This window comes from Chaetodon trifascialis, chromosome 20 (genome assembly GCF_039877785.1).
Source record: "Chaetodon trifascialis isolate fChaTrf1 chromosome 20, fChaTrf1.hap1, whole genome shotgun sequence".
NCBI lineage: Eukaryota > Metazoa > Chordata > Actinopteri > Chaetodontiformes > Chaetodontidae > Chaetodon > Chaetodon trifascialis.
Window position 1 is genome coordinate 10,683,904 of NC_092075.1, and position 24,240 is coordinate 10,708,143.

The 24,240-nt window shown below is 40.9% G+C and overlaps 1 protein-coding gene across 2 annotated transcripts; it reads right to left on the reverse strand.

The window, feature by feature from the left end:
• Window positions 1–107: 107 nt before the first annotated feature.
• Window positions 108–18,451, reverse strand: cabp7b (calcium binding protein 7b). Of its 2 annotated transcripts, XM_070989477.1 has the most exons (6): window positions 18,249–18,299; window positions 17,484–17,594; window positions 3,993–4,136; window positions 3,762–3,874; window positions 2,678–2,825; window positions 108–2,578 (listed from the first exon to the last, which is right to left on the reverse strand). In XM_070989477.1, exons 2-6 carry the CDS (start codon window positions 17,590–17,592, stop codon window positions 2,451–2,453), a joined length of 642 nt encoding a protein of 213 aa, XP_070845578.1. In that variant the 5' UTR covers window positions 17,593–17,594; window positions 18,249–18,299; the 3' UTR covers window positions 108–2,450. The 2 variants fall into 2 exon arrangements, with proteins under 2 accessions (XP_070845578.1, XP_070845577.1); XM_070989476.1 differs by having other exon boundaries at window positions 17,484–18,451.
• Between the last annotated feature and the right edge of the window lie 5,789 nt (window positions 18,452–24,240).

Below are 24,240 nucleotides of genomic sequence, written 5' to 3' on the forward strand. Positions count from 1 at the left end.
TTCACAGCATACTGCAAAGTATTTAGTATTTTGATACCGTGTGCACATCCACAAAAATTCGACATTTACAGGAAAATGTCAAATACTGAGATTTTTTTTTTTTTTTTGCAATGATCACTTTACAAATTGCATAATTATTTGAATACATACATCAGAATTCAAAATTGGATCTCACACACATAGAACACACATTTATTTCTAGTTGAATGTACATGCAAGTGTGTCGTGTGAATATCTTTCATTCTCATTTGCTATATAAATGTGACAGTTAACACCTAGTTTTGTCGAAACTTAAACTTGTCTTGGTTGAGTTTGTTCGCAGCTGCTTGCTCAGGTCATACAGCGACTCCGTCGTCATTCACCGTGACTCACTATGACTCATTTTTGGTGCCAGATAGAGATGCACAGATTTGAAATATGCAGCAACATTGTGTATCTATCAGACTTAGAGAATGAAAAACATAGTTAACCAGTTGTGTGGTTGTCAAGAGACCTGAAGTCTGGGCTTTTTAAACACCCGTGCACCCACTCTGGTATTTTTTCGATGGATTTTGTGATTTCCTTCTGTGTCCTGCCTTTTATTTGGACTTTACTGTTCACTTCAGCGTAATTCACACTTTCAGCTGGGAAAACAGCTGTTTGATTTACAAATCAATCCCAGGCTGCTCAGCCAAGAAGGCTCACTCTGAGCTTTAAAACAAACCCATTAATTTTTAGAAAACCGTGACATCTTTAGAAATGGACCGTGGGATTTCTCTGCGGATCAGCTGACAGTCCGCGGTATGTGGTTGAGGGTCACAGCCTGTGTCCACATGTTATTTAATCCCTCTCATTTCCATCCTTCCTTTTGGCAGTGCTGTCCAGTGTGTTCCTGTGCTTATTCAGTTTATTCCAATCATTGGGTTCTTTGTACTTCTCATTGTTATGGTGGAAAAAGTTGGGAAATTGTCATCATGGTTTCCCTGACAGTCTTGATTTCATGACACCAACTGCATGCCGTTCTAAAGCTGTGTGAAGCTTTACAATATTTTAACAAGACCAAGAGTCTACAGCCATGCTTGCAGCTCTGGGCGGCTGTACTTTGACAAAACAGTGCTTTGAGCTAAATGCTAATGCTAGCATGGAAGCCTGCTCACAATGACAATACTAACATGCTGATGTTGTATGAGCATGCTAACATTTGCAAAGTAGCACCAAGCACAAAGCGCAGCTGAGGTTGATTTGAATGTCATTTGTTTTACAGGAATTTGGTCATAAACCAAAGTGTTATAATAAAAAGTTGACCTCATGGCATTAGAAGAAAAGTTATGTGATCACCAAAATTATTACAAATATTCTGAGGGCAGCAAGGATGTATGTGCCAAATTTCATCTGCCAATAGTCTGCCTGTTTCACTCAGTTCAGAAGTTGCCTTTCCACATAGAGCTGGTACCAAACTTTTTATCTACAGAGACCCAACAATTCCCTCATGAGCAAGCACTTGGCGACAGTGGCGAGGAAAAAGTTCCTTCTAACAGGCAGAAACCTCAGGCAGAACCAGGCTCTGGGTGGGCGGCCATCTGCCTCAACCAGTTGGGTTAGACAGAGAGAGAGAGGGATTCATCCTTTGGGAGCCATAAATGTGTGTAACCAAATTTTGGGCCAATCCATTGAGTAGATGGTGAGATATATCACAGGATAAATCAAACATCTGATCTTCTGGGGGCATTACAGGAAAAGTCAGGGAATCCTACTGGACCAACAGACCATCATTACCATCCCCAGAGCCAGGCTAGCATGGCTGAAAAGCTTGTAGCTTGTTAAGACTTAGATCACACATGATGCCGGTTTAGCAAAATATGTTAAACTGGATGTGAGTTGGACTTCTGGACTGGAGATCTTGTCACTAACATAAACAGAGACTTTAAAGAGACACAGTATGCAGTATCCAGTCATGTATCCTTATGCTTTAGTGAGTAAAACATGTTAATATGTACCCCATCAGCACTTTTGTATTGCTTAATCATTATCATCAGTACTATCATTATTCCAAATGGCAGAGTTCTCATCAACAATATCAATTGTTTTAATATAGAGGACACAGCACAGTCGCGATTACTACAGCACATACTGTACACTGAAATACTGAAGTCTTCTGCTGACATCTTTCTTACCTAATCTCTTAGAAAACATCAGGAATTTGAAACAATGTGGTACTACTGTTTTTAGGATTCTAATCAGCCCTTGAAAAGTCTTTCTTCCATCCTGTCTTTTTTACCGTGGTATGCTGTAATTAGTGGCCATACAAAACCATTGCATGACATCATTTCATCTTTTATAGCGAGAAGCTGTGATAGCATCATCGTGGGTATTGAAAACACTGAACAAAACCAAAAACAGTCAAGTGTTCTGGTTAATGTTTGCCTTTTCATTGTCCATCCTTCTCTTTGTGACCAGCTGGAAACAAGCGTTTATTTCATTCCCCTGCGGAGCATTTGATTTGCTGCAATGAGCATAACGCTGATGATAAATGCAATGGCGAAGGCACAAATCAGGCTTTTACGCACACATGTGTGTTTTTCCTGTTGTGTTGGGCTTGCTGTGGAAAGATTGAGAAAAAAAACTATTAGCACATGTGAGTGTCTTAATGAAGCTTTAAAAATGCCTATGTGTAAAATAGCATCTGTCATAGACATACTGTCAATGTCCACGTGGGACTCTGGACTGTTAAGGTGGCTCTCCTCAGTCATGATGATGTTCTCAATGTCTTTCATGGTGAGATGGTCACGGAAAGTATCGTAAAGCAGTCTCTTCAGCTCATCCACAGTCAGTTTCTGCATGTCACACTGGGAAGTCAGGAAACAGCAAGAAAGGTCTAATTAGAAGAGGAAGACCTTCTGTCTCAATGACCTGCAGGCCAGCATTAAACATTGGTAGGCAGCCATGAGAATATTCACCCGGTTCTGTGAAACTATAGTAAATGCAAGAAATGAAGATGCTGCATGTGATGCACTGTAGCGGTGTAGTATGTGAGGGTCATTTGAAAAAACTTCAGACAAAAGTCAGAGAGGCACATCTGAATATGATATATAATATTATAATAATGCTAGAATTAGCAGGGGTGTGTCCAGTGTGTCTACCCCTGAATTATTCTAAAATATGATTGGCTGTCTGCCCAGTGAAGGCTGGACCTCAGCTCAAAGCGAGTGTTTGATGAGTATTTTTGAATGTGCATTGTTTTCTTTTGTATGTGGCCTACTTTTGGAGGTTTATTGTATTTTGAGGAAGATAAAGTGTGGAAGCTTTATGTAATATTTGCATTTGCACGATTATGATGTCACTCTGCTGTGCTGTGTGTGAAACATGTAAATGCAGGAATGTAAGGAATGTAAGAAACTGTAAGATACTGTAATGTTAGGAATTAAAGCAGATGTGAGAAATGGTAAATTAATGCTATTCTGACGTGTGTGTGTGTGTGTGTGTGTGTGTGTGTGTGTGTGTGTGTGTGTGTGTACTTATACCATCCCTGCATAAGTTGCTACCCCACTTGGAGCACAGCAGTCAAGAAAGGACACCCGATTGAGAATTAGCTGTTTAAATGGCTTGATTATACATCAGTAAGTTTTGCATTGTAATTTTAATTGAAACAGATGGCTCTTTATCATATAACACCAAAATAGCCGGAGGGAAAACTTAGTCAAATGAGGAAGGAGAATGGATTAATGAACACTGGTAAAAGAAAAAGTATAGACTTGATTGATGATGCTGATGACAACATGTACCTTCCAAAACACTGAATCAAAGTCTGCTCCGTGGAACTTATCAGGCATTCCAGCCGAGGAGAGTTTAGGACCCAGCAATGTGACAAATTCCTCAAAGCCGACTTGACCATCACCTGACGAAATGGACAGAAATACAAACATGTCACTGAATCACTCAGGAGTTAGATTAATGCAGCAGAGCTCCAGTCCTTTTGAACTTGATAACCCAGAGAGAGAGAGAGAGAAACGTACCATCTATATCAAGTCTTTGGATGATAACCTCCAGCTCCACCTCATTGGGCATGTAGCCCAGTGAGCGCATGGCCATCCCCAACTCCTGCTTTGAGATGAAGCCATTCCCATCTCGGTCGAATACTTTGAACGCCTCACGAATCTCTGTTGGAAAAGAGTGGAGAGGAAGGAGGCTTAGCACAAGAGGCATGGTTATACAGATTTATCTTTCACAACGAGCAACAGCAGACCCGCTCAGCTGAATGTTGATGTGAAAAAGTGCGTGCAGCCATTTGAAAAAAGTGTATATGTGTGAGAGAATATCATGGTTGTAGCTTAAAAAGTATAATCCCTCTTTCCTGGTCATTTATGTTTTGAGAAAAGAGAGGCATACCTGAATGTTTAGAGTCTGAGGAGTGAAAATTGCAGAAGTGGGAGCAAACTTTTTTCTTGTTACAAATACTGCAGACAAATACTGCACTCAAGTGTAAGTGTGGTGATATTTTCTTACTGACAATAATCCCCATGAAAAGACCCAAACCTACAATGATCCTACCAACAAGTGTTATCTTTGTAGCCAAATCCTGATATATTGTAGCTTATTTCCCTGTACCATAGAGCTCCATTGTTGTCCAGAAACTATGAAAAACAAATCAATTAGCCGTGTTCCTTTATTACAATGAAAATGGTGGATTATTCTGAGTAAATCCCACATACTCTGTGCTTTTTGCTGAAAATAGTCCCAAACAAATGCACAGTTTACTCCTGTTTGAGTTTGAGAGATTTAGGTCTTTTGTAGGAACAAATGGGCCTGGGGCTGCGAGCACCAATCATCATTAAGAGCCGGGACAGGGTTTGATCACTTCAGCACAATGGACGGACACAGAGAGACAGTGCATTTCAATGTTTCAGCCATTGACAGTGACAGAGACCATTTTACCACCATAGCTAGAAATAGAGAGACAGTAGTTAAATTTTTCCAAATCATGGATAGAGACAGAGACAGAGACACTGCAGTTGAACGCCTCAGCACCATGGACAGAGGCAGGGAGGGCGTAATTGAATATTTCAGCACCATGGAGAGTGACAGAAACCATTTCAGTTGCATGCATAGAACTGTAGAGATGGTAATTGAATGCCTCCAAATTGTAGATAGAAGCAGAGAGGCTGTAGTTGAATCCTTCAGAACCGCAGACAGAGATAAAGAGGCTGTAGTCGAATGTTTCAGCACCATGCAGACTGACAGAAACCACTTCAGTGCCATGGATAGAGATAGACAGACTGGAGGTGAATTTTCCAAACCATTGCCAGAGGTGGAAAGGATGTTGCTGAATGTTTCAGCACCACGGAGAGAGACAAAGAGGCTGTAGTTGAGTGTTTTAGCACCACGGAGAGAGACATTCACCCCATTTCCACCTGGTATGAAAATGTGATCTGTAAATACTATCTGGACAGTACACAATCTGATTTTGCCTTTTTGTTTACACCTGGTATTTCTAATGCAGCCTTGTTATCGTCACTGAGATCTGATCACCGCCCTCCAGAACAAAACCCGCACCTGAGTAATGTGAGGTGGCAGCAAATCAGCCCCAGACTGCCTAAAAAATAATGGTGTTCTGTTGTTGTTGTTGTTGAGTCAAGGAAAACTTCATAAACTTTGTGAAACACTAGCTGTGGCAAATTCTTCATTATTTCTCCCCTCATGTAAATTTGGTGAATGTATTCCATTAATGTATGTAATTCATTCCCCTCCCATATTGCTTTCATTTTTCTTGCAGTTCTGTTGAATAATGCATCTTTCATGGCGCAGAATTAACGTATAATCAGTAATTAGAGGCTTGTCTCTTTCTGCCTTACGTTAAACTGGCATTTTGTTTTTAGCTAAAGTAACCAGTTACAATATATCTGTATGCTGTGTAGCCTACAGATGCCAGCACATTGTATGGACTGTATTTACACCTATCTAAGATCCAAACACAATGCATGCCAGACTACCTCCAGATGTGGTCAGGCAGATCCCATCGCAATGCACTTACCCCTTGCATCGACATGTGTTTTTCCTTATCTGTCCACATACAGATTGCATTTTAATACCAGGTGTAAATAGAGTCATAGAGACTGTAGTTGAATATTTATAATGTATATATATGTACATGTACAGCGCAGCTCAGTGCCGGTGAAGTAGTATTTTCCTGAGGCGCATTAAAATAGATAAATGGAATGAATAGATGAATTTGAATTAGGATTTATTCTATTCTGTTTCAGGTTTTTATTGAACACAAAGGTAGGCGAGTTCATAAATTATCAAATGGTAGTGTTCTGGTATGACGTTACATAGTTTTTTCTGAAATGTTTTTTTTTTTTTTTTTTTTCCCCACTAGGATTATATTGTGCAAATTCCTTGTTTGCTATACATGCATACTAACAGACACCTTCAGAGCCGACACCTGTTACTATGGCCAAAGCACAATTGGCTGTGACAGAAGGCAGTGAGCTGGTTCATATGTTTATAATTAACTACAACTTTTGGTAAATAATCCATAAACATTGCCATTTGGCTCCTGTCCTCACCCTGCATCACACTATTCTGTTTGAAGTGGTAAAAAGAGCAGTTGCACATCAAAGGCACAGTACCTCTGCGGCTCTTTTTGATGTAGATCCTCAAATATACAAGACTCCTCAGTGCTTGCCAGTAGTCACGTGCCATTCGATAAAACAAGACATGCAATCAAAAAAAATTGAACCTGTACGATATGAACGTATACGTGAGCAATGCTAGCCCGGCTGCGAGTGCTGCAAGTGAACATTAATATAACTGACAGTTACAAAACTGTCCAGTTCCACCTGCACTTTACTCTCTTTAGGCTCAGTTATTCTCTGTCATCAGTTATGAGCTTTACTTGATTCTGCTGCTAAACCAAGGGTCTGTATAGAACTTTATCTGAACTTCATTTGGACTGAAATCATGCAATTATACTCAGTGCCTCTACCTCAGAGAAAACTCATTTGCATGCAAGTATATGATTGGGTTAGCACCATCTGTAATTTGCATGCAAACCCATGAGAGGACAAGCACTAACCATCCATCTTGTGTACATGAATGACTGAGAGACTGCAGTTTACAAGTCAGTGGCATTCTACAGCCTTGTGGGAAAATAGAAGAAACCACTGCAACAGACGAGTCTTTGGCACATTCAATGAGGTCCTTCTGAACAAGTGACACTGTCTGTACGAAACCTTGACATATCAGACACAACATATTTGTCTAAATTACAGCCAGCAGTGCTGCTTGAGTTTTGTTATCTCCCTTCAGCGCCACCCTAGATTCAATGTCACGACCCCTGGTGCCAGTGACAAATAATGAATTCACTGAGCCAGCTGAGCAGTGGCTGGACTACTGATTGTTTCACACCATGAGGAGTGAATATTTAAAAAATGTAAAGATGCAAACACAAGAGACACAGCTCTGTGTTGACTTCTCTGAGGAGGCAGAATTCGTTAGAATCTCACATTTAACCTGTCGCCTGGTTTTGAAAAACGCAGTACACAGTACAAGCACAGCCTTGGAAATACATCTTTGATACAGTCTCAATAGAATCTGATCAGCTTGTGTATGAGACAGTGATAATGAGTAAACCATTTTAAACACATCACAATGAATTGTTTTGAGCACAATGACAACGCATATTGCACATGCCTGCAAACAGTATGAAGCAAATGCATTTTCACATTGATGCAGTGCACACACAGGGCAGAGTGAACGCATAACGATACCAAACTGCCACCATCGTTAAAAAGTGAAGTGGTAAAAGTGATCTTTTAGACAGCGTTCAGCTTTTGCTTTTTGATCAGAGAATCGACGTAACCTTGCGCTGCTCTCGGGGTGCAAAAGCTCGGCTATCTAAAGTCAGGGTCAGGCCATGAAAATCCTTGTACTGTATGTAATTACAGCACTTTTTTTTTTTTTTTTTTAGAAAATCAGCATATTACCCCTGCAACAACAAGAAAGTAAGGTCTTTTTGTGTTTACTCTGCCGACAGGACGACGATCTCAGAGCTTGCACTGAAATCCCAACTCACTTTAACACCATTAATCCAATCTTTAAAAGTGGTGCGAGCTAAGTTATTGCTCAAATCGGTGACTGTAAAGATGCTGTAAAATATGTAGATGACTATAATGATCAATGTGTCACAATATATTTTTTGTGCTGAGTCATTGAAAAGATATGAAAGTGTCTGTAGTCTTTGAGTTAATGGCATTGACGGTAACACTGAGTCAAACACAACACGTCATCAGCGCTCAGTCAAGTCAAGGGTAAGAACATGGTCACAGGCGTGTCTGCAATGACAAATACAGCATACCAGGGTGAGCTAATTGGAAACAAACTCAAAATGACAAACAAGAACCATCATATTGTGCAACTGTTAACATTTAAAAAGAACAGGCCATTAATGGATTAAAGTCCCAACTACAAACGAATGTGCAAAATCCATTTAGCTGGTCTACATGACATGCCAATTCAAAGTTAGTCACATGATGTAACCATCATTAACCAAGTGATCAGTTTATCAGCATTTATTAACACAAACGATTCCCACGGCAAAGTTAATGTGAGTGCAGCTGCAGTGTCCTGTCAGATACAGATCTGCTGAAGGCAGCGTTGTTTATGGATGGTCCAGACACATGTGCAGGTGTGGTGAGTGTAGCTACCTTTTTTCTAAATCCTTGAATAATCTCCTCTTATTTCTGATAATGTGCATTCGTTACATTGTGGCCACAGCTGCTGCCTTATCTTGAAAATGTATCTGGGGACTGCAGAAGAAATATCTGTTTTTGCTGCTTTTTACTTTGCGGAATATCTTTGAATATCTTTGATTCCCTCCAGTGCATCCTATTTTACAAATGTTGGAGGGTTGGGCCACTTGAGGTAAGAAGGGGAACAGAATTATTTTAAGTAGCCTTTTGAACTAACTGAAACAGAAATTATATGGCTTATTCATTACATTTTGCCATGCAAGAACAAAATGAAATATTGACCAACAATTTCACGGCAGGTTAGTCCAACGGCTGCCGACAGAATCATGATGTTGATTGTTTCCTGGTGCGCAAACGGGCTTGTTGATATTTATCTATTCAACTTATTTGTTTAAGGTTATTTGACCTACTGTTAGATCATCACCTCCATCTTTCAATCACCGTCTGAGTGAAAGCGGTGCTTTTCATCCTTTTTGCACTCACAGTTTCTTTTTGGCCCGATCCCAAGAAATGACCTGCCCTTGGAAGCTTTCAAGATGTACTTTTAGGAGCCTGTATAAAGAAATAATTTGTCCCAAACATCAAAGACCACCACTTTTGCCAACCCTGAGATCTAAACCCAGGACTTAAAAGTCTGCTGACCTTCCAAGTGAGCTAAAACAGAACATGAGGACCTACAGATCCTACTGACCTTTCTGACCGACCAGCAGAGTGATTCATGCTGTTTGTTTGTGCAGCTAAAAACACCCCCGTGAAAATGGTCCATGACGAAGGCTGATGCCAAGAAGCCCACTGCTGCATGTTGGCAGAGTGTCAGTGCCACTGGCAGATGCAGAAAGGCCATTGAAGCTCTTTCACCTAAATAATTGGGGAAATCCCAAATAATGGCTTTGGGCCAGAAGAAGAAGAGTGTGGGAGACCAACATGGCATTTGGAGAAAGATGATGCTGTTGTGCATCATATTGATATCCTAAACATGCCATTGGTATGCTAATCAGACATTCATGACACAAGTAATATCATATAAGATACCACAACGGGGTGATTGATGCAAATCAAAAATGCTTACTTTGAAATAGCTGTGAAATCTTTAACCGTGAATGAACTGAAATGTGACAGACATGGTGTGTGTGAGTACTGTGTGAAGAAAATGTGAGAAAATAACATGTAAAGAACGATGTAGCTAACATTAGCTATCCATCTTTGTTGCTGATACCACAGCAAGCTAACCAGCTGTTTTGAGTGGCGGCTGTCCTTTTCTATTCGGTATCACAGGTTAGTAGCTGTATTGAGAGAGCCCACCATCCATACAGCCATCTGGTGTTCAGATGTTGCCTTTTAAACAAGGAATGGTTGAGGAAAAACATCCACCTTATACCACCACTGGGAGAACCCTACAGTGTCCAGTCCACCGCAAAAATCCCTCTTAACCTTTGGTGAATGATCATGACATTGCACAAGAAATGGTAATGGAGTTAATACAGCGGGAGGTAGATGAAGAGCTCTCTCACACCACAGGAACTGAAGAGAATAACACCAGACAGTCTTCAGTCTGCAAAGTTACTCCATTCAATTACTCCAGCTGTTTGTAATCCAGATCAGTTGTTATGTTTCCTTGAGTCCATCATTTGACAGATCAGAGACTCCTTAAATTAGGTACATTTCAACAGCAACTTCAGATTTCACGCCCAAAGGTAATATTGGTAATATTACCAAGAGTTGCCTAATTGACATGCTCTACTTAACTGTGTAGCTTTGTGTGTTCCTTAAATCAAGAACGTAGTTTTCTTATCAAAAGGCTGCTTATTGAGGTAGTTACAGAAAATTGGTTGGAGGATAAAAATATTCCCTTGGAGATGAATCAGACCCCTTTCATTAAATAAGAGCCTTCCCAGGTGGTTGCACCAATAATGGTATGATGACACCCGGGGCATCTTTTTTCTGATAATGAAAGGGGGAAAACCTGATTCATATTAACCAGAGGATACGAAAAAAAAAAAAAAAAAAATGCTGTACAGTCAAGAGAGCTCCAGGAAGGCCCTCCCAGCAAAACAAAAATAGGTCTGCACACACATGAAAATACTGTCAAAATGATGCAAGTTTACAAATACATAATAATACTAAGAGCTGTGAAGATATCACTAAATTGCGCAGCACCACCTTAGCACATTATTATCTTGATGCTAAGTACATCTAATATTTCTGCCTGACTACAACCCCCAAAATAAATAAGCAAAAATCTGGAATCTATAATAGTCTAAAAGTTGATTTCTAAGTTTGTGTCATGCTAGATTTGTGTTTTAGTAACTAATTGCAGTAGCCTCCGGTCTATGGCTTACCTTGCTCGGCTGCTCTACAAGTTGATCCACTGTCCTACACACCACTAAAGTGCTGAATACCTCAATCACAAACACCTTGATTGAATCTGGACAACATGATAAACCATGATGCGACAAGACATGATTCATTATACTGTCGCTGCTGTGGAGAGTCGAACAGCATCACATGCACGTGAAAACATAAATCACTCCATCCTTGCAGGTCCCGCACATTTACACTTCCCCTTTATTTGCTGCTACAGATTTAAAGCGTCTTCACGTTATTACATTTACATAAACAAACACAACACACTCAGTCACAAGAGACGGCGAAGACGTGCTGCACGAGCCCTGCAGCTGAAACAACTCCTGCTGTCAAAAAGTACTTGAAATACTCCCACTACCTGCAGCTCTTGGCAGGCTGAGTTGAAATTACGTGACCTGATCTTCTAGAGGAAAAGACGAATTATTAAGAATAAGAGCTTGGCTTCACAAGCAGATCCTGCTGTTTTGCATGACCGAATCCAGTGACTTATTGCTAATATAGACAGTCTAGATTTGACTTAAACTGATCTTGCTTGTTATGAATTTGATGTTTTCTCAGGCCTTTCTAAAAATGCTTTTAGTGGTCAGATCTCTCAAGGTTTTCATGATATAATAAGGGTTAAGAACAAAGAAAAAGGATGATTAATATGCTGTTTTTGGCAGCACAAGGTCTTGTTAATGGATGTTTTCTGTTGAGAATATTTCCCAGATCTCCTACAATGAGACAGAGGCACATCTGTGTTAGATTAGAGACAGACCCGTCAGACTTTGGTATGTTAACCCTTCCATTTATTATATTTGCTGTAGCTTTAAGTTGAGTCTTTGAGTTTTGCATATCTTTACAAAGGTTTCATCACTTAACAGCTGCTTTGCATGTTAAGTGTCCCAATTCAGTGATGATGTAAATGAAATATGGCTGTTGTTGACAATGGGACAAGGGGAGTGTAAGGACACAGTCCCATGATTAACATCTTGTAATATCATTAAGCGATATTGTTTGAAACTGTGAATCCTTCTGGACAGCTACAGCAGTAACGACCAGACATTTGTCTCAGACTGCGGAAGAAGCCACATTTAAAAAAAGCAGGGAGGATGATGGAGCATTAAGTGGCCTGTCGGGTGTTTTTTAACCATGTTGTTGTCCAGAAACACAAACATTTCTGCTTTATATTCATCTTTTCTCAAAAGCAGACAGAGGAGGAGGAGAATCTCCAACCACTGTAAATCTGGTCTGGCAAATATTACTCTGTATGTGTACAGTATACATCAGTACACATAGCCATTATAGATCCCTGACAGCTCTGATACAATAACACACACACTTATACTTGTTTACATTGTTGGTGCAGAAAACACTCCATTTGTAAGCACAAAAGAAGACGGCTTTGCATACAAAGTGGAAGACGGTCTCCACTCCACTACAATGCATGATGTCTGGGGGATTCTCCTGCTGGCTGTGATCTATAAATACTGTTCACATCCTCTGTCAGTGATGCACCGAGGAGTGATACAAGCTCGAAGAGACCTCCAAGAGTGTAACTGCTGGGGTAGTCATGACTGTTCAGCCATAAAACGAGAGTCTTATCAGGCTCAGTGCATGTGCAGTTAAAGTGTCTGCCAGTTTACGCTAAGTTATGGTGTGTGTTTCAGTGTAATTAGAACAGGTTTATGTACACCGTCTTAAAGATCTGATCATGTTCATTTATGACTCTGAGCCTACTCGCTTAAATGCAACACAATATTTCTGCCAAAACATTGTTCAACATACATAATCACATGATTGGAGAATACTTTGACCTTGAACACTGAACATGATTAAAACAGAATGAGATAACTTGTTAAACCTTTCTGACATATACTCAATTGAAAACACTACAGAAAAATATATATTTAGTGTTTTACCTCAAAAGCTTCATTGATTTTTGTAAATATATGCTTACTCTGAAACGTGCTACTGGCATCAAATTCAAACAAGTTGGGACAGGAGCATCTAAAGGCTGGGAAAGTTGTGGAATGCTCCAAAAACACCTGTTTGGATCATTCCACAGGTAAACAGGTTGATTGGTAACAGGTGATAGCATCATGATTGGATATGAAAGGGGAATCCTGGAAAGGTTCAGTCGTTCACAAGCAAGGATGGAGCGAGGATCACCACTTTGTGAACACACGATTGCGTAAAGGATATTACTGCAACTGTTGTCTGTAACAGACATAATGGAGAGATTTTAATGTATGTTAGCCAAAGTATCATAGATGTATTCAGGTGTCCCAGTCGTTCATGCGTAATGGCCTGACCTTGGCTCTGGACCTTGGTTTTAATACTGTGCTCAAAAATTGGGAGACATTTGGCTCAGCACAGTTTGTCCACATAGACATTTACAGAAAAGATCTCAGAGAGTGTGACTCTGTCACACAGGGTAAGCACAAACATATTTGTTAAATGGATGTACTCATGAATGTGATTACTGTAATACCACTGGTCTGAATAGCTTAAGCAGCATAGGTGTAGATGGCTGAACAACCCAATGCCCACAGTCACACCTCAAACTAATCTGGTTTTGGATGAGAGTTTTAAAAGCTCAAACATAAACCTAAGCATATGCACCTTTTTAGAGGAGACAGTGGTATAATTGCTGGCACAGTAGTAATGGTTTGAATACATATCAGGGTTTGTGACAAGTGCATGACACAAGGGCGAAGAAAAGGGCAGGAAGCCTTGCCACTGACCCTGCCCACCCAGGCGACCATCTGCTCGAAAAACATTCCCAGGAACCCGCAGATCCATTAAGAGCTGTGAGTGCTTAATCAACCTCCCTAAAGCTCACCCACTATAAACAATCATCTGTCCATTCAGGGCGAATGTCTGTCATCCGCACTACTGTTATTACTAATGTATTGCTACTAATGCCAGAATTTCTCAAGTTTTATTGTGGCCATCGTCTATTTTGGTTACAGCCAATACAGTAAATATTGCAGATATGTTTATGATCCAAATGAAGTGTCAGATTAAAGAACTCAAAGGTTATGAGATGGCAGATTTACAGTTAATCTCCATGGAGTCCTGAGTGTGCCACTGGAGTAATTATCCACGTTGTATTAGTTAATCAGAATTATTAAATTAGTCGATGCACTTTAAATGAAATCTAGTTATTTGTTCCAATTAAATTCAAATGAAACTGCTCACAAAAGTATTTGTTGTAAAGTAAGAAAATCCTCATTAAATGTGAGAATACATAATTCTGCCTCATTAATCTATTTTTAAATGATGAACAGCGTCTTCCTATTATTTTCCATCCCACAGTCATTTGTCTTCCTCCTTAACTTTTAAATGACGTGAGCATCTTTAAAAATGCTACCAAGAGACACATCCAAGGAAATTAAGTCATCAATTGAGGCGCTAATGAGGTACAAATTTTCAGCTTTATTTTTGAATTAAGGCAGAAGACGACATGTGAAGAACACCTCAGTCGAGTACTTATGTTAAGACAATTATTTTTTGTATGGCAAGAGTTTTATGATTACATATGCAAATTAGTTATTATCTAGTCAAGTGTGCTTAAATTTGCATACATTTCCCAAACAGAAATCTGAACTAAAATAAACTCCTAAAGTCCAAAAGAAGACAAGTTATGAAAGCAAAATAGCACAAAATGTCTAAATGGAGCATGAAAAAGCCATGTTTTGCCTGTCGTGTCTCAACTAGGTGTTGACTCATCATCTTGTGGCCATCTGAGAAACTTTCACCAGTTTTATATCCACTTATACCTGTTACTTTAAATCCTTCAGCATTAAAAAAAGTATTCTGTGCATCAGATTTTGCTCAGTGTAACTTTCTGCTCGTTCACTCCCTTTACAGATTCACCTGAAGCTGTAACTGACCTGAACTCTTTAATCCGTTCATAAAGGACGGTGGGTGTCATGCAATGTCCACGGTGTGACACGCGCTGTCTCTGCACAGGATGTGAGGTCCTTTTGTCCTTGTGTGTTTGTGTTTGTCAGTGGGTGCTTGATAGTCAGCACGTCTCTGCAACACTGTCACCAAGAGAAATCTCCACTGATTTCGTCACATAACTCGCTGAGGTTCGTGCTCACTTTTTAGTGATTATTTTGTGGTCTGTGCTTGCAAAAATGAAAACATGTCTTTCTTGGTATCACTTTTTAAGGAGAACATGTTTAGAACTTGTACAGGTGTTATAGTGGAGCCACCATATTGTTTTCTTGGAGACATTGTACAGGTGATACAGAAGGATTTACGTTAAAGTAGCTACTAAAATGGAAATGGGTTATAAAGAAAAAAGTAGTAGTGAGCTGATAATGATAAATCCATACATAATCTGACATTGTTATCTGAACTGCGGCCATCTGGGGCTAATGTCTGAGAAGTTTTCATCTGGGTTTTAAGTTTTGCTAGCTATGGACTGACTGAATAGCATGTTAATGAAGGTATTCTGCTGTTGTTTTGTGTCGTCAGGGCATATTTTTAGATATTTCATAAAGTCAAAATGAAGAAGCAGCATCACTGTGCTCATTTCTAGCTTCAATTGTAAATTAATCTCCCGACGTTTAATATATTGCAGTTCAGTGACGTGTTTGTAATTCTCAGATGATCCCAAACATGTCAAATTACATTGAGTGTGTATATACACACACCTTGCTAGGAGGAAGCTATTACCATAAATATGATTAGGCAGGAGTAATTACACGAGTTGAGCATTCAGAGAACTCCTGCCCCACCGTAATTAAACATCTTGTGGATGAAACAATATTTATAGGCTGAATATCAGACCTCTGTGAAATAAGGAGCAATTTTCATTCAGAACCACTGTACTGCAGCACTGTTCACACACCAGCGACAGCAGCTCCCACACTGTGAGTTAAGGTGGAGCAGCTGTGTAAAGGCTAGCTGGTGGGAGCGGGGAGTTGCTGATTCAAACCATTAGTCCACCTGAGGTTAATCTGAAACTCTCTGACCTCCTTCATCAACAGTTCATCTGCTGGTGGAGCTGCTTCAGAGACAAAAGGTAGAGCACTGTTTAGCCCAGGCACTGGCGAGGTGTGAGGCCATGTAAATGTAGCAGTGCGTTATGTGCTCAGTGAATCTTCCCTGGGTAAATACATTCACGGCTGAATGATCTGCCTCACGATGGTCTGAATATTTAATGGCTCTCAATTAGAAAACTACAGTTTGAAAAGACCCCTCCATTCCCTTAAAAGCTGTATCGCCCGCACAGCCTCTCTGTGACACACAACACTCTCGTCATTTTACTGTTGTTCCAATTCTTGCTTTTCCACAGCCAACCTTTTAATTAAATTTATGTTGTCATTGCAGATAGTGGATTTTCAATGTCAAACGAGTGGCTCAAAGCAAGGGCAGGCAGCCACTTGTGGGGCACAGGCAACCTACAGACAGAAGAAGGGGAAATGGAATTCCCTTTGCATAAAAGACTTCCTGATATCAAATCTGATCTGAGTTATCTCTTTATTGTAGTCTGCCTGGCTTGGCTCCAAATCACTGCCAGCTGTGCTTTCTCATTGTGAGGACCATTTGCCAAAACAAAACCTCCATTCTTAACAGCTATGCTCTACGTTTACTACAGCAGGAACCATAATAATACTCCAATGAATCTTTTAGATGGCCCAAGTGCAACACAGAGCTATTGATGGTCATTTTTATTAATTAACGACTAAATGCAATTCATCAAACAAACCCAAAAGAGATGAGAGGACATAATTTAAGATTCAAAATGAATCAATCTGCCATCTCATTAATGGGCTTCATCTGGCATAGATTTTCTAGAAATGGTGTTGTAATCTACATATTTATGGACTGAAATCTGCCATTCATCACATTCATCATCACTGTTCTCCATTTCAGGCCCCTCTTTCTTTTCTCTCAAGCACAAATGACTCGCAGCAAGTGAAATTAGTCTCACAGGTGCTGCAGATATAACCAGGAGATATGGCATTATGCATACAGATGTTGCTTACTTACAAGTTTGTGACAATGTGCTATGCATGCACACCTTGTGTTGCGGGCTGTATGTGGTGGGAGAGCATGAGGTGTATTAGCAACTTACTGCAGTAACTAGAGGATGGTGTGGAAATTTGATAGTTTGATAGTTATTTTTATGTCTTTTTCCAAAAATCAGAGGCAAAAATATGCAGAAAGCAAGATAAAAATGCATCTCTGACACATTTAAAACCTAAAGGAGAATATGGACACTACTGAGCCTTTTTACAAGCAAAGCTACAGTTTTAGTGCGCAGTCTGGTTTGCGGATCAGGGAAAGAAGCGCACCACGGCTGGAGCTCTCCGGGGTCCTGAACTAGTTCGCCAGGTGGACGCTGCACCTCAACCACAACTGTTAAAATCACAATAAGAACCGGAGACTCACCTTCCACCTCATCCTCAGGCAGGATAACGGGGGTCCGGTAGGAGAGGACATCTGGAATAGTGCAAAGTCCCTTGTACATGAACCTGGTGGTCACAGCACGCACTGGCATTTCTGCGAGGGAAAACCAACAACTGTGTCGCGATCTTCATATAGCCAAGCTCTCCGGAGTTGTTTTTTTTTTTTTCTTGATACAGACCCTTTGCTTGATATCTTTAAACAAAATCTCAAGCCAATGAAACAGGGGAAACCCCTCCGCAAACTTCAACCCTCGGTTTTTTTTTTTTTTTTTTTTTTTTTTAAATATTTTCGATAATGCTGAAATATGAGTAGAATCACCTTCCACTGGGCTGCGCGTTTAAGCAACAATGCAGCTTGGTTTCAGTGCATAGCCTGTGGCAGCCTACTGTAAGCAAGATGTGAAGCAAACAGCCAATGCCTTTTCATAGAAATGACATATGAAACTTTTACTTCATAGCCCGATGAGCGGCGATGCAGCCTGTCTGGACTGTTCCAGGCATTCGCTGGATAAAGCCTTCAATGAGCATCCAGATATTAATTAGCTCATATTAAAATCTTGATGCAAATATTAACATGCTAGTTTGTTCTTCTTCTCTCCACGCGGAGCTCCTGCATTCCAGCAATTAAAAATGATAAACTAATTGAAAAATATTAAATCACAATCGACCCTTCCGCTATTGATCTGACTGACTCCTACACCGCGTCTTGTTCTTTCAAACTGTCTATGCCCGACATAGTCTGCCTCACTTTTCTTCCCCGTTTCGGCATCTTCTCAAAAAAGAAAAACACACGGATCGATGACACGAGAAAAAAAGAAACTGCAGCAGTGACGAGCTGATCCTATCCAGTACACCAGGTACAAACAAAATCTCGAAACATTTCTTTTTCCTGGAGAGCAGCTTCAAGGGAATCCTGGGTGACCCCCCCTTCTCATCTGATACAGACACGCTGTATGAGGCAGCGATCCTCTCTCTCCAGCTGTCTGCTCCAGCCTCATTTGGACTCTCACAAACCACCACCACCACACACACACACACACACACACACACACACACACACACACACACACACACACACACACACACACACACACACACACGCACACACAAGCCTCCACCGTCCTGCTGCTCCTGTCACAGCAGAGTCTGTTGACCGTTCCCAAACTGTCCGCCTGTAATGTGATTATCTTCATTTTCTGCACCCGTCTGTGTGTTAAGTGTTAACACAAGTCAAAATACATTTGGGTGAACAGAAAGGTTTGCATGCTTAATGCATCGAGCAACAAGTGAGGCTCTTGAGCCCTGCTACTTATTTCTTTTACGTTTCAGATCCTAGCTCCTGCTCAGGTCAGAAATTTGTTATAGCAGGCAGGGGGCTAAATGGAAATTGCAGCTGCAAACTGAAAAAATTAAATTAAGCCTCAGGCTACTTGGTACCAAGCACATGTCAGGCATTAAATAAACAGTTCATAACTAAAGATGAATTCAGTGAAATGTAAAATCTAACATTTGAGCTGTGGTTTAGAGAGGCTTATTTTTCAAAGGGAGCCGCCGTCAAAGATCAGCTAGAACCAAATTAATGAAAGAAATTGTTCAACATTTTGGGAAAAACACTTATTTGTTTTCTTGTCAGGTGTCACATGAGGAGATTGCTACCACTCTCATGTCTGTGCAGTATATGTGAGGCTACAATGGAAGCCATTAGCATAGCTTAGAACAGGCTATCAGCAGGTGGCCTGGCATGACCATAGTTAATAAAACATGCCTTCCAGCACCTCTAATGTTCACTAATTTCTCATGGACAGAATCGAACACCTTGTGCCTTCCCATCATCCAACAGGTCTGTAGATGATGAAGTAGGAACAGCTCTCTACTTCATCTTGGAACACCTGGACTCCCCAGGAACATACACCAGGATCTTTCAGCCTTACTGACTTCCTGTCTGATAAGAGGCAGCACGTGAACCTGGGGAGACATGTCTCGGACTCCTGGACCATCAGCACCGGATCCCCCCCTTTCTGCTCCATGCTTCTCCCTGTACGCCCACAGTTGCACCTCCACTCATCAGTCCTTCAAGCTCCTGAAGTTCCTGAATGACACCACCCACAGTGGACTCATCTCTGGTGGGGATGAGTCTGCCCACAGGTGGACCGTCAGCTCCCTCATCACGAAAGCCCGGCTGAGGATGTATTTTCTGTGGCATCTGAAGATGTTCAACCTGCCAAAATCAATAATGGTGCATTTCCACACCACCATCAATTGAGTCCATCCTCATTTGCTTCATCACCATCTGGTAAGCTGCTGCCACTGCCAAGGACAAGGGCAGACTGCAGCGAATCATTCGCTCCGCCGAGAAGGTGATTGGCCGCAATCTGCCATTCATACCCTGAGGCGAGCAGGAAAGACTGTGGCTGACCCCTCCCACCCTGGACACCACCTTTTTGAGACACTGACCCTGATCTCAAGGTAATGTCAAGACTCCAGGAAATCACTGCTCCCAGGAAAGAAATAGTATGTAACCCTCATTAAACAAACAAGATATAACATGTTAACTAGTTATCTTTAGCGGTGCTGGTGGGCAGATTTTGTTCCTTTTTGATGGAACCAGGCTAGTTTCTTCCCCCTGCTTCCAGTATTTACTGTATGCTAAGATAAGCTAATCAGCTGCTGGCTGTCGCTTCATACTTAACTCGAACTTAACATACAGACGGAAGAGTTGTATCTATCTTCTCACCTGAATCTAAAGTTTATTTCCCAATATGTTGAAATGTTCCTTTAAAACACAGAGTTGGTGTTTAAAAGAATGACTCAAAACGACTTCAGCTTATTTACAATATAGAAAGGTGACTGCAGGAGAAACAACTGAAAGCAAAGTCACTTCACTCTCTTCACACGTCACTCGCTTATTAAAGCAGCTTGATCAAATATTAACCTGTTTTCCATGTAAAGACATTTTTTCTTGGAATCTTATGAAGGCCACGAATTGATGGGAGACAAGAAAAACGTAAATCTGACAACAGATTGCAGAACAAATCAGACTTTGCTCATGCAAAAAAAACCCTGTTCCTAATGATGAGCAAGCCCACAGAGAGGGTTATGGGAAGCACACTTATTTGATTATTCAAACCTGAAACAAAGCAGCACGCGCCCTTATTTTTTGTTCAGAATCAGCTGTATGAGTCACTGAAATGTGATCAATGTTCAGTGTGATGCATCTGAAACAGCAAACACAAACATCACCCATTGAGAACGCCTGCATCTTGCATGATGATGCCCCGCGTTAGTATCTTTCCACCCTGGTTCACACAAGATAATCGTGGCGAATGCCGAGAGAGCTGCATGTGGTTCCACTGGTTGGTTCTTCAAGGGTTTAGGACTGACAGATCTATTCCCCTCTAAACGTGAAGGGATTGTCTCTCTCTGCTGCACCTGAGCCTCCCGCCGGCTCTGTACTCAGACAGACAAACTTCTTAAAACTGGAATAACAGGCTTTGTTCTCTCTCAGATCCTACACTACACGATGGATATGTGATGGCTCAGCTTTGGAGGCTTTAATCATTTTCACACAGTCTTTAAAACTGTGGAACCACATGGTGAATAGTAGCACAGACATCAGGTAATTTTTTTACCCAAGGCAGTAATTTGCTGCTCTAAAAAGAAGTTGATGGTAATGATTTTGGAAAATGTCAGCATACTGGTCAAATCTAAAGCTTGTGCTTGTGTGCAGCAAACAGAATAATGTCCAAACACATGCACTGCGTGCGTGAGTATTTAATAGCACAAATTTTTAAATGAGCATACAACACATGCAGCTATATTAGAAAGCTGAAAAGCTCAATAAAACAGCAAGAACACAAATGGGAGGATAACGTTCACAAAAATGGCAAAATGTGAAAAAATCTAGAAATTCAAAACAAGACTGTCCTTTAATTTGCACGACAGCCAAACGCAGATGTTTCTTTTCCTCTGGGTGAGCCAGGGAAGTCTCTGTGAGTAGCTCAGTCACTCCCAAACTCCTCACACCCAAACTTGCCAATATTTTATGAATTGGGAGCGTCAGCTGCATACTGCAATCGAAGGCTGTACAGTTGCAGCTGTAAGTAGAAGGCAAATACATGCCTCCCAGGGTGAAAAGGGAGCCACGGTGGTCATTCAGTGGGGAGAGGATCATCCCAGCCTGAGGGCTGGCGCTGGTCAGGAGCACCTCAGTCCTGCCATCCATCCTATCATCATCAAATTAAGCCTCTAGGGAGGGCTGAGGCTTGTCTGCAGAGGCAACAGACCTGAAAGCAGGAAGGTAAGAGACATCAAAACCACAGCTGCTGACATCCAGGAAGTCAAGATGGAAATATTCAGCGCTGGATGGAGGAAATCTCTTCTAAATTCAAGGACTGATTCCTGCAGTCAGTCCAGAGGGCCCAGACAAGCACAGCAGGAAGGATGAGGATCACCAACCACCACAGGACCACTACGGCCCCAGACATGTAATCCGTCTTCATTTTTTCTGCCACGATTGGATAAGATTTGGAGAAATCCATAGAAATCCATATTTTACAGTCAAACTTGAATGTGTGTTGTCTGGTGACGTAAATATATTTTAGACCGGTCTATAGTATTAGGCTGTGTCTAAAATTTGCTCTTATTAATCTAAAGTTAGACAGTTTAACAAAAATAAAGATCTATTTACTCTATTTCAAGCCTGAAAAGTTAGCCACCCTTCCCCCAGGCTAACTAAGAGCCATGTTTCCATGGTAACAATCGGTGGCACCTGCTGACCAGTGGCACCAAATGACAAAAAAGAGCAAAACACGGCTCATGATTTGTGGTTGTGGAGCGAGTAATGAGAAGGGAGAAAGAGACCACAGAAACCTGTTGGAAATACACAGCAATGAGGACATCAGTCGTTTTTGTCGTCCAGGGAGAAACGACATCCTGAGCCCGACTGACCGTCCAGCCCTGCCGCAATGAGAAACCTGCTCCCAGCTCTGCTACAGCCTGGCACTGCACTGATATTTTATACTACTGGACCTTTTTTGTATTGTTACCCTTCGTTGAAGTGCTCCCATGAAACGTCTTGTAGCTGTAACTTGATTTACTTTGTGCAACAGATGAACTTAAGTCTGATGTCCCAGATCTTAAACATGGTAGACGATCCACGATCGCATGGTCAGACGTCTCTTCGGAGTAATATCTGCCTGTCTGTTTGCGCTTTTCAGGCATAATTACTTGATATTCACAGACAGCTGCGTGTCTCCAAGGAGATGTCTAACTATCTACTTGTAATGAGATTCATATTTAACTTATGGAAACACGGGTCATTTTTAAGATAAACAAACTGGAACGGCGTTTTCCCTCCATGGCAAATGTAATCTATAAAACTAACAGTGCAGAGAGAAGTTTCCAAAATCTCATCAATGGCACCTACATCAAAACAGCTTACCGTCAAAGATTCATTTGGGATTATTGATTGCTTTTGTAATTGACTAAAGAACCCTTGGTTTCAGAGACTATGAGGCCGCACCACAGACAGCCTTTATGTGATCAGAATTGTAACAGCTCCGCAAAGAAAAGTGTCAGATACCTATATGTCTTTTACTTTTTTCTCAATTTGTTTGAGGTTTAGCATGGAAAGTGCTTTGGCTTATCACTGCAATACCTCTCTGACAGAGCTACCAGTCAGCGGAGAGCTTAGTCGAGTCAGCTTCATTTATATAGCCCAAAATCACAAATATGATTAAGCCAAGGGAGTCAGGAGGAGCAACAGAGGAGGGATCGGTCCTGTAGGATGTGGGACGCACATGCAGATGTCATGTAGAGTGGACGTAAAACAACAATAGCAACATTAATATATGAAGATGATGAAATAATTGAAAGAATTTTTATTCTTGAATCCAGAAAATCGTGCATTTTAGCATATGTTGTGATAGTGAGAACTAAGTCTGATATATATTCACAAACCTTTGGAGATACATGGTTTTTATAGGACAGTGCCTCTGCCTTTTAAACACATACACTCTCTCAGTTATATGTATTACATATTTTCTCACTGTTTATACAGAAAATGTGATGAAATCTCAGGCAAAATAGCTCGCTGAATATTTGCTCAAGATAAAAATTGCCACACTCAATACATTATAACAAACAATGGAAAATTATAATAAGTATTCTCTAGCAGAGAGTATTCAGAGTATAGGGTGCAGGCAGGGTGATACATATAAAAAAGGCTCGTATTGACAGGAAAGGATGTGTGATTTTCATGATTCACCACCATAAAACAGGCTCTTAAGATGTCAGTGTAGATGACACATGTCTTAATCCCCACTGATGGTGTTTTTTCTGGATGGACGTGCGGCTCTCTATTAAATTCTTCTTGAGGTCACCTTGTTACACTTATCTATTAACAAAAGGGGTCCTTCAACTGTCCTTCAAAACATGCTCATTATTATTTTTACGGTTTTGGGTCAAAGATGCATTAAGAAATGACCTGACACATGAATTTCAGCCATTTCTGTTACATTGTTGGCCTCGCTATCGTTTTCACCATCATGCTCTGTGAGCTGCAAGTGTAATTGGCAATTAGACATTGGCGTACAACATGGGCTGTAATGCACAGTGATTCATGAATATTTGATAATAAAATGCATGATCACAATTCACATTCACCACAAGCACTTGCTCTGGCTCTGTCAGCCTCCCTGACACTAATTTGTCCTTGGCCCGGTCAGACTGTACCACTCACC

Coding starts and splice junctions, on each gene's coding strand:
- cabp7b (XM_070989476.1), bottom strand. CDS start 17,592: ATGCCAGTGCGTGCTGTGACCACCAGGTTCATGTACAAGGGACTTTGC. Junction 4,137..17,483: donor GCCTGAGGATGAGGTGGAAG/GTGAGTCTCCGG, acceptor CTTTTCCAACAG/AGATTCGTGAGGCGTTCAAA. Junction 3,875..3,992: donor CCAAAGACTTGATATAGATG/GTACGTTTCTCT, acceptor CCATTTCGTCAG/GTGATGGTCAAGTCGGCTTT.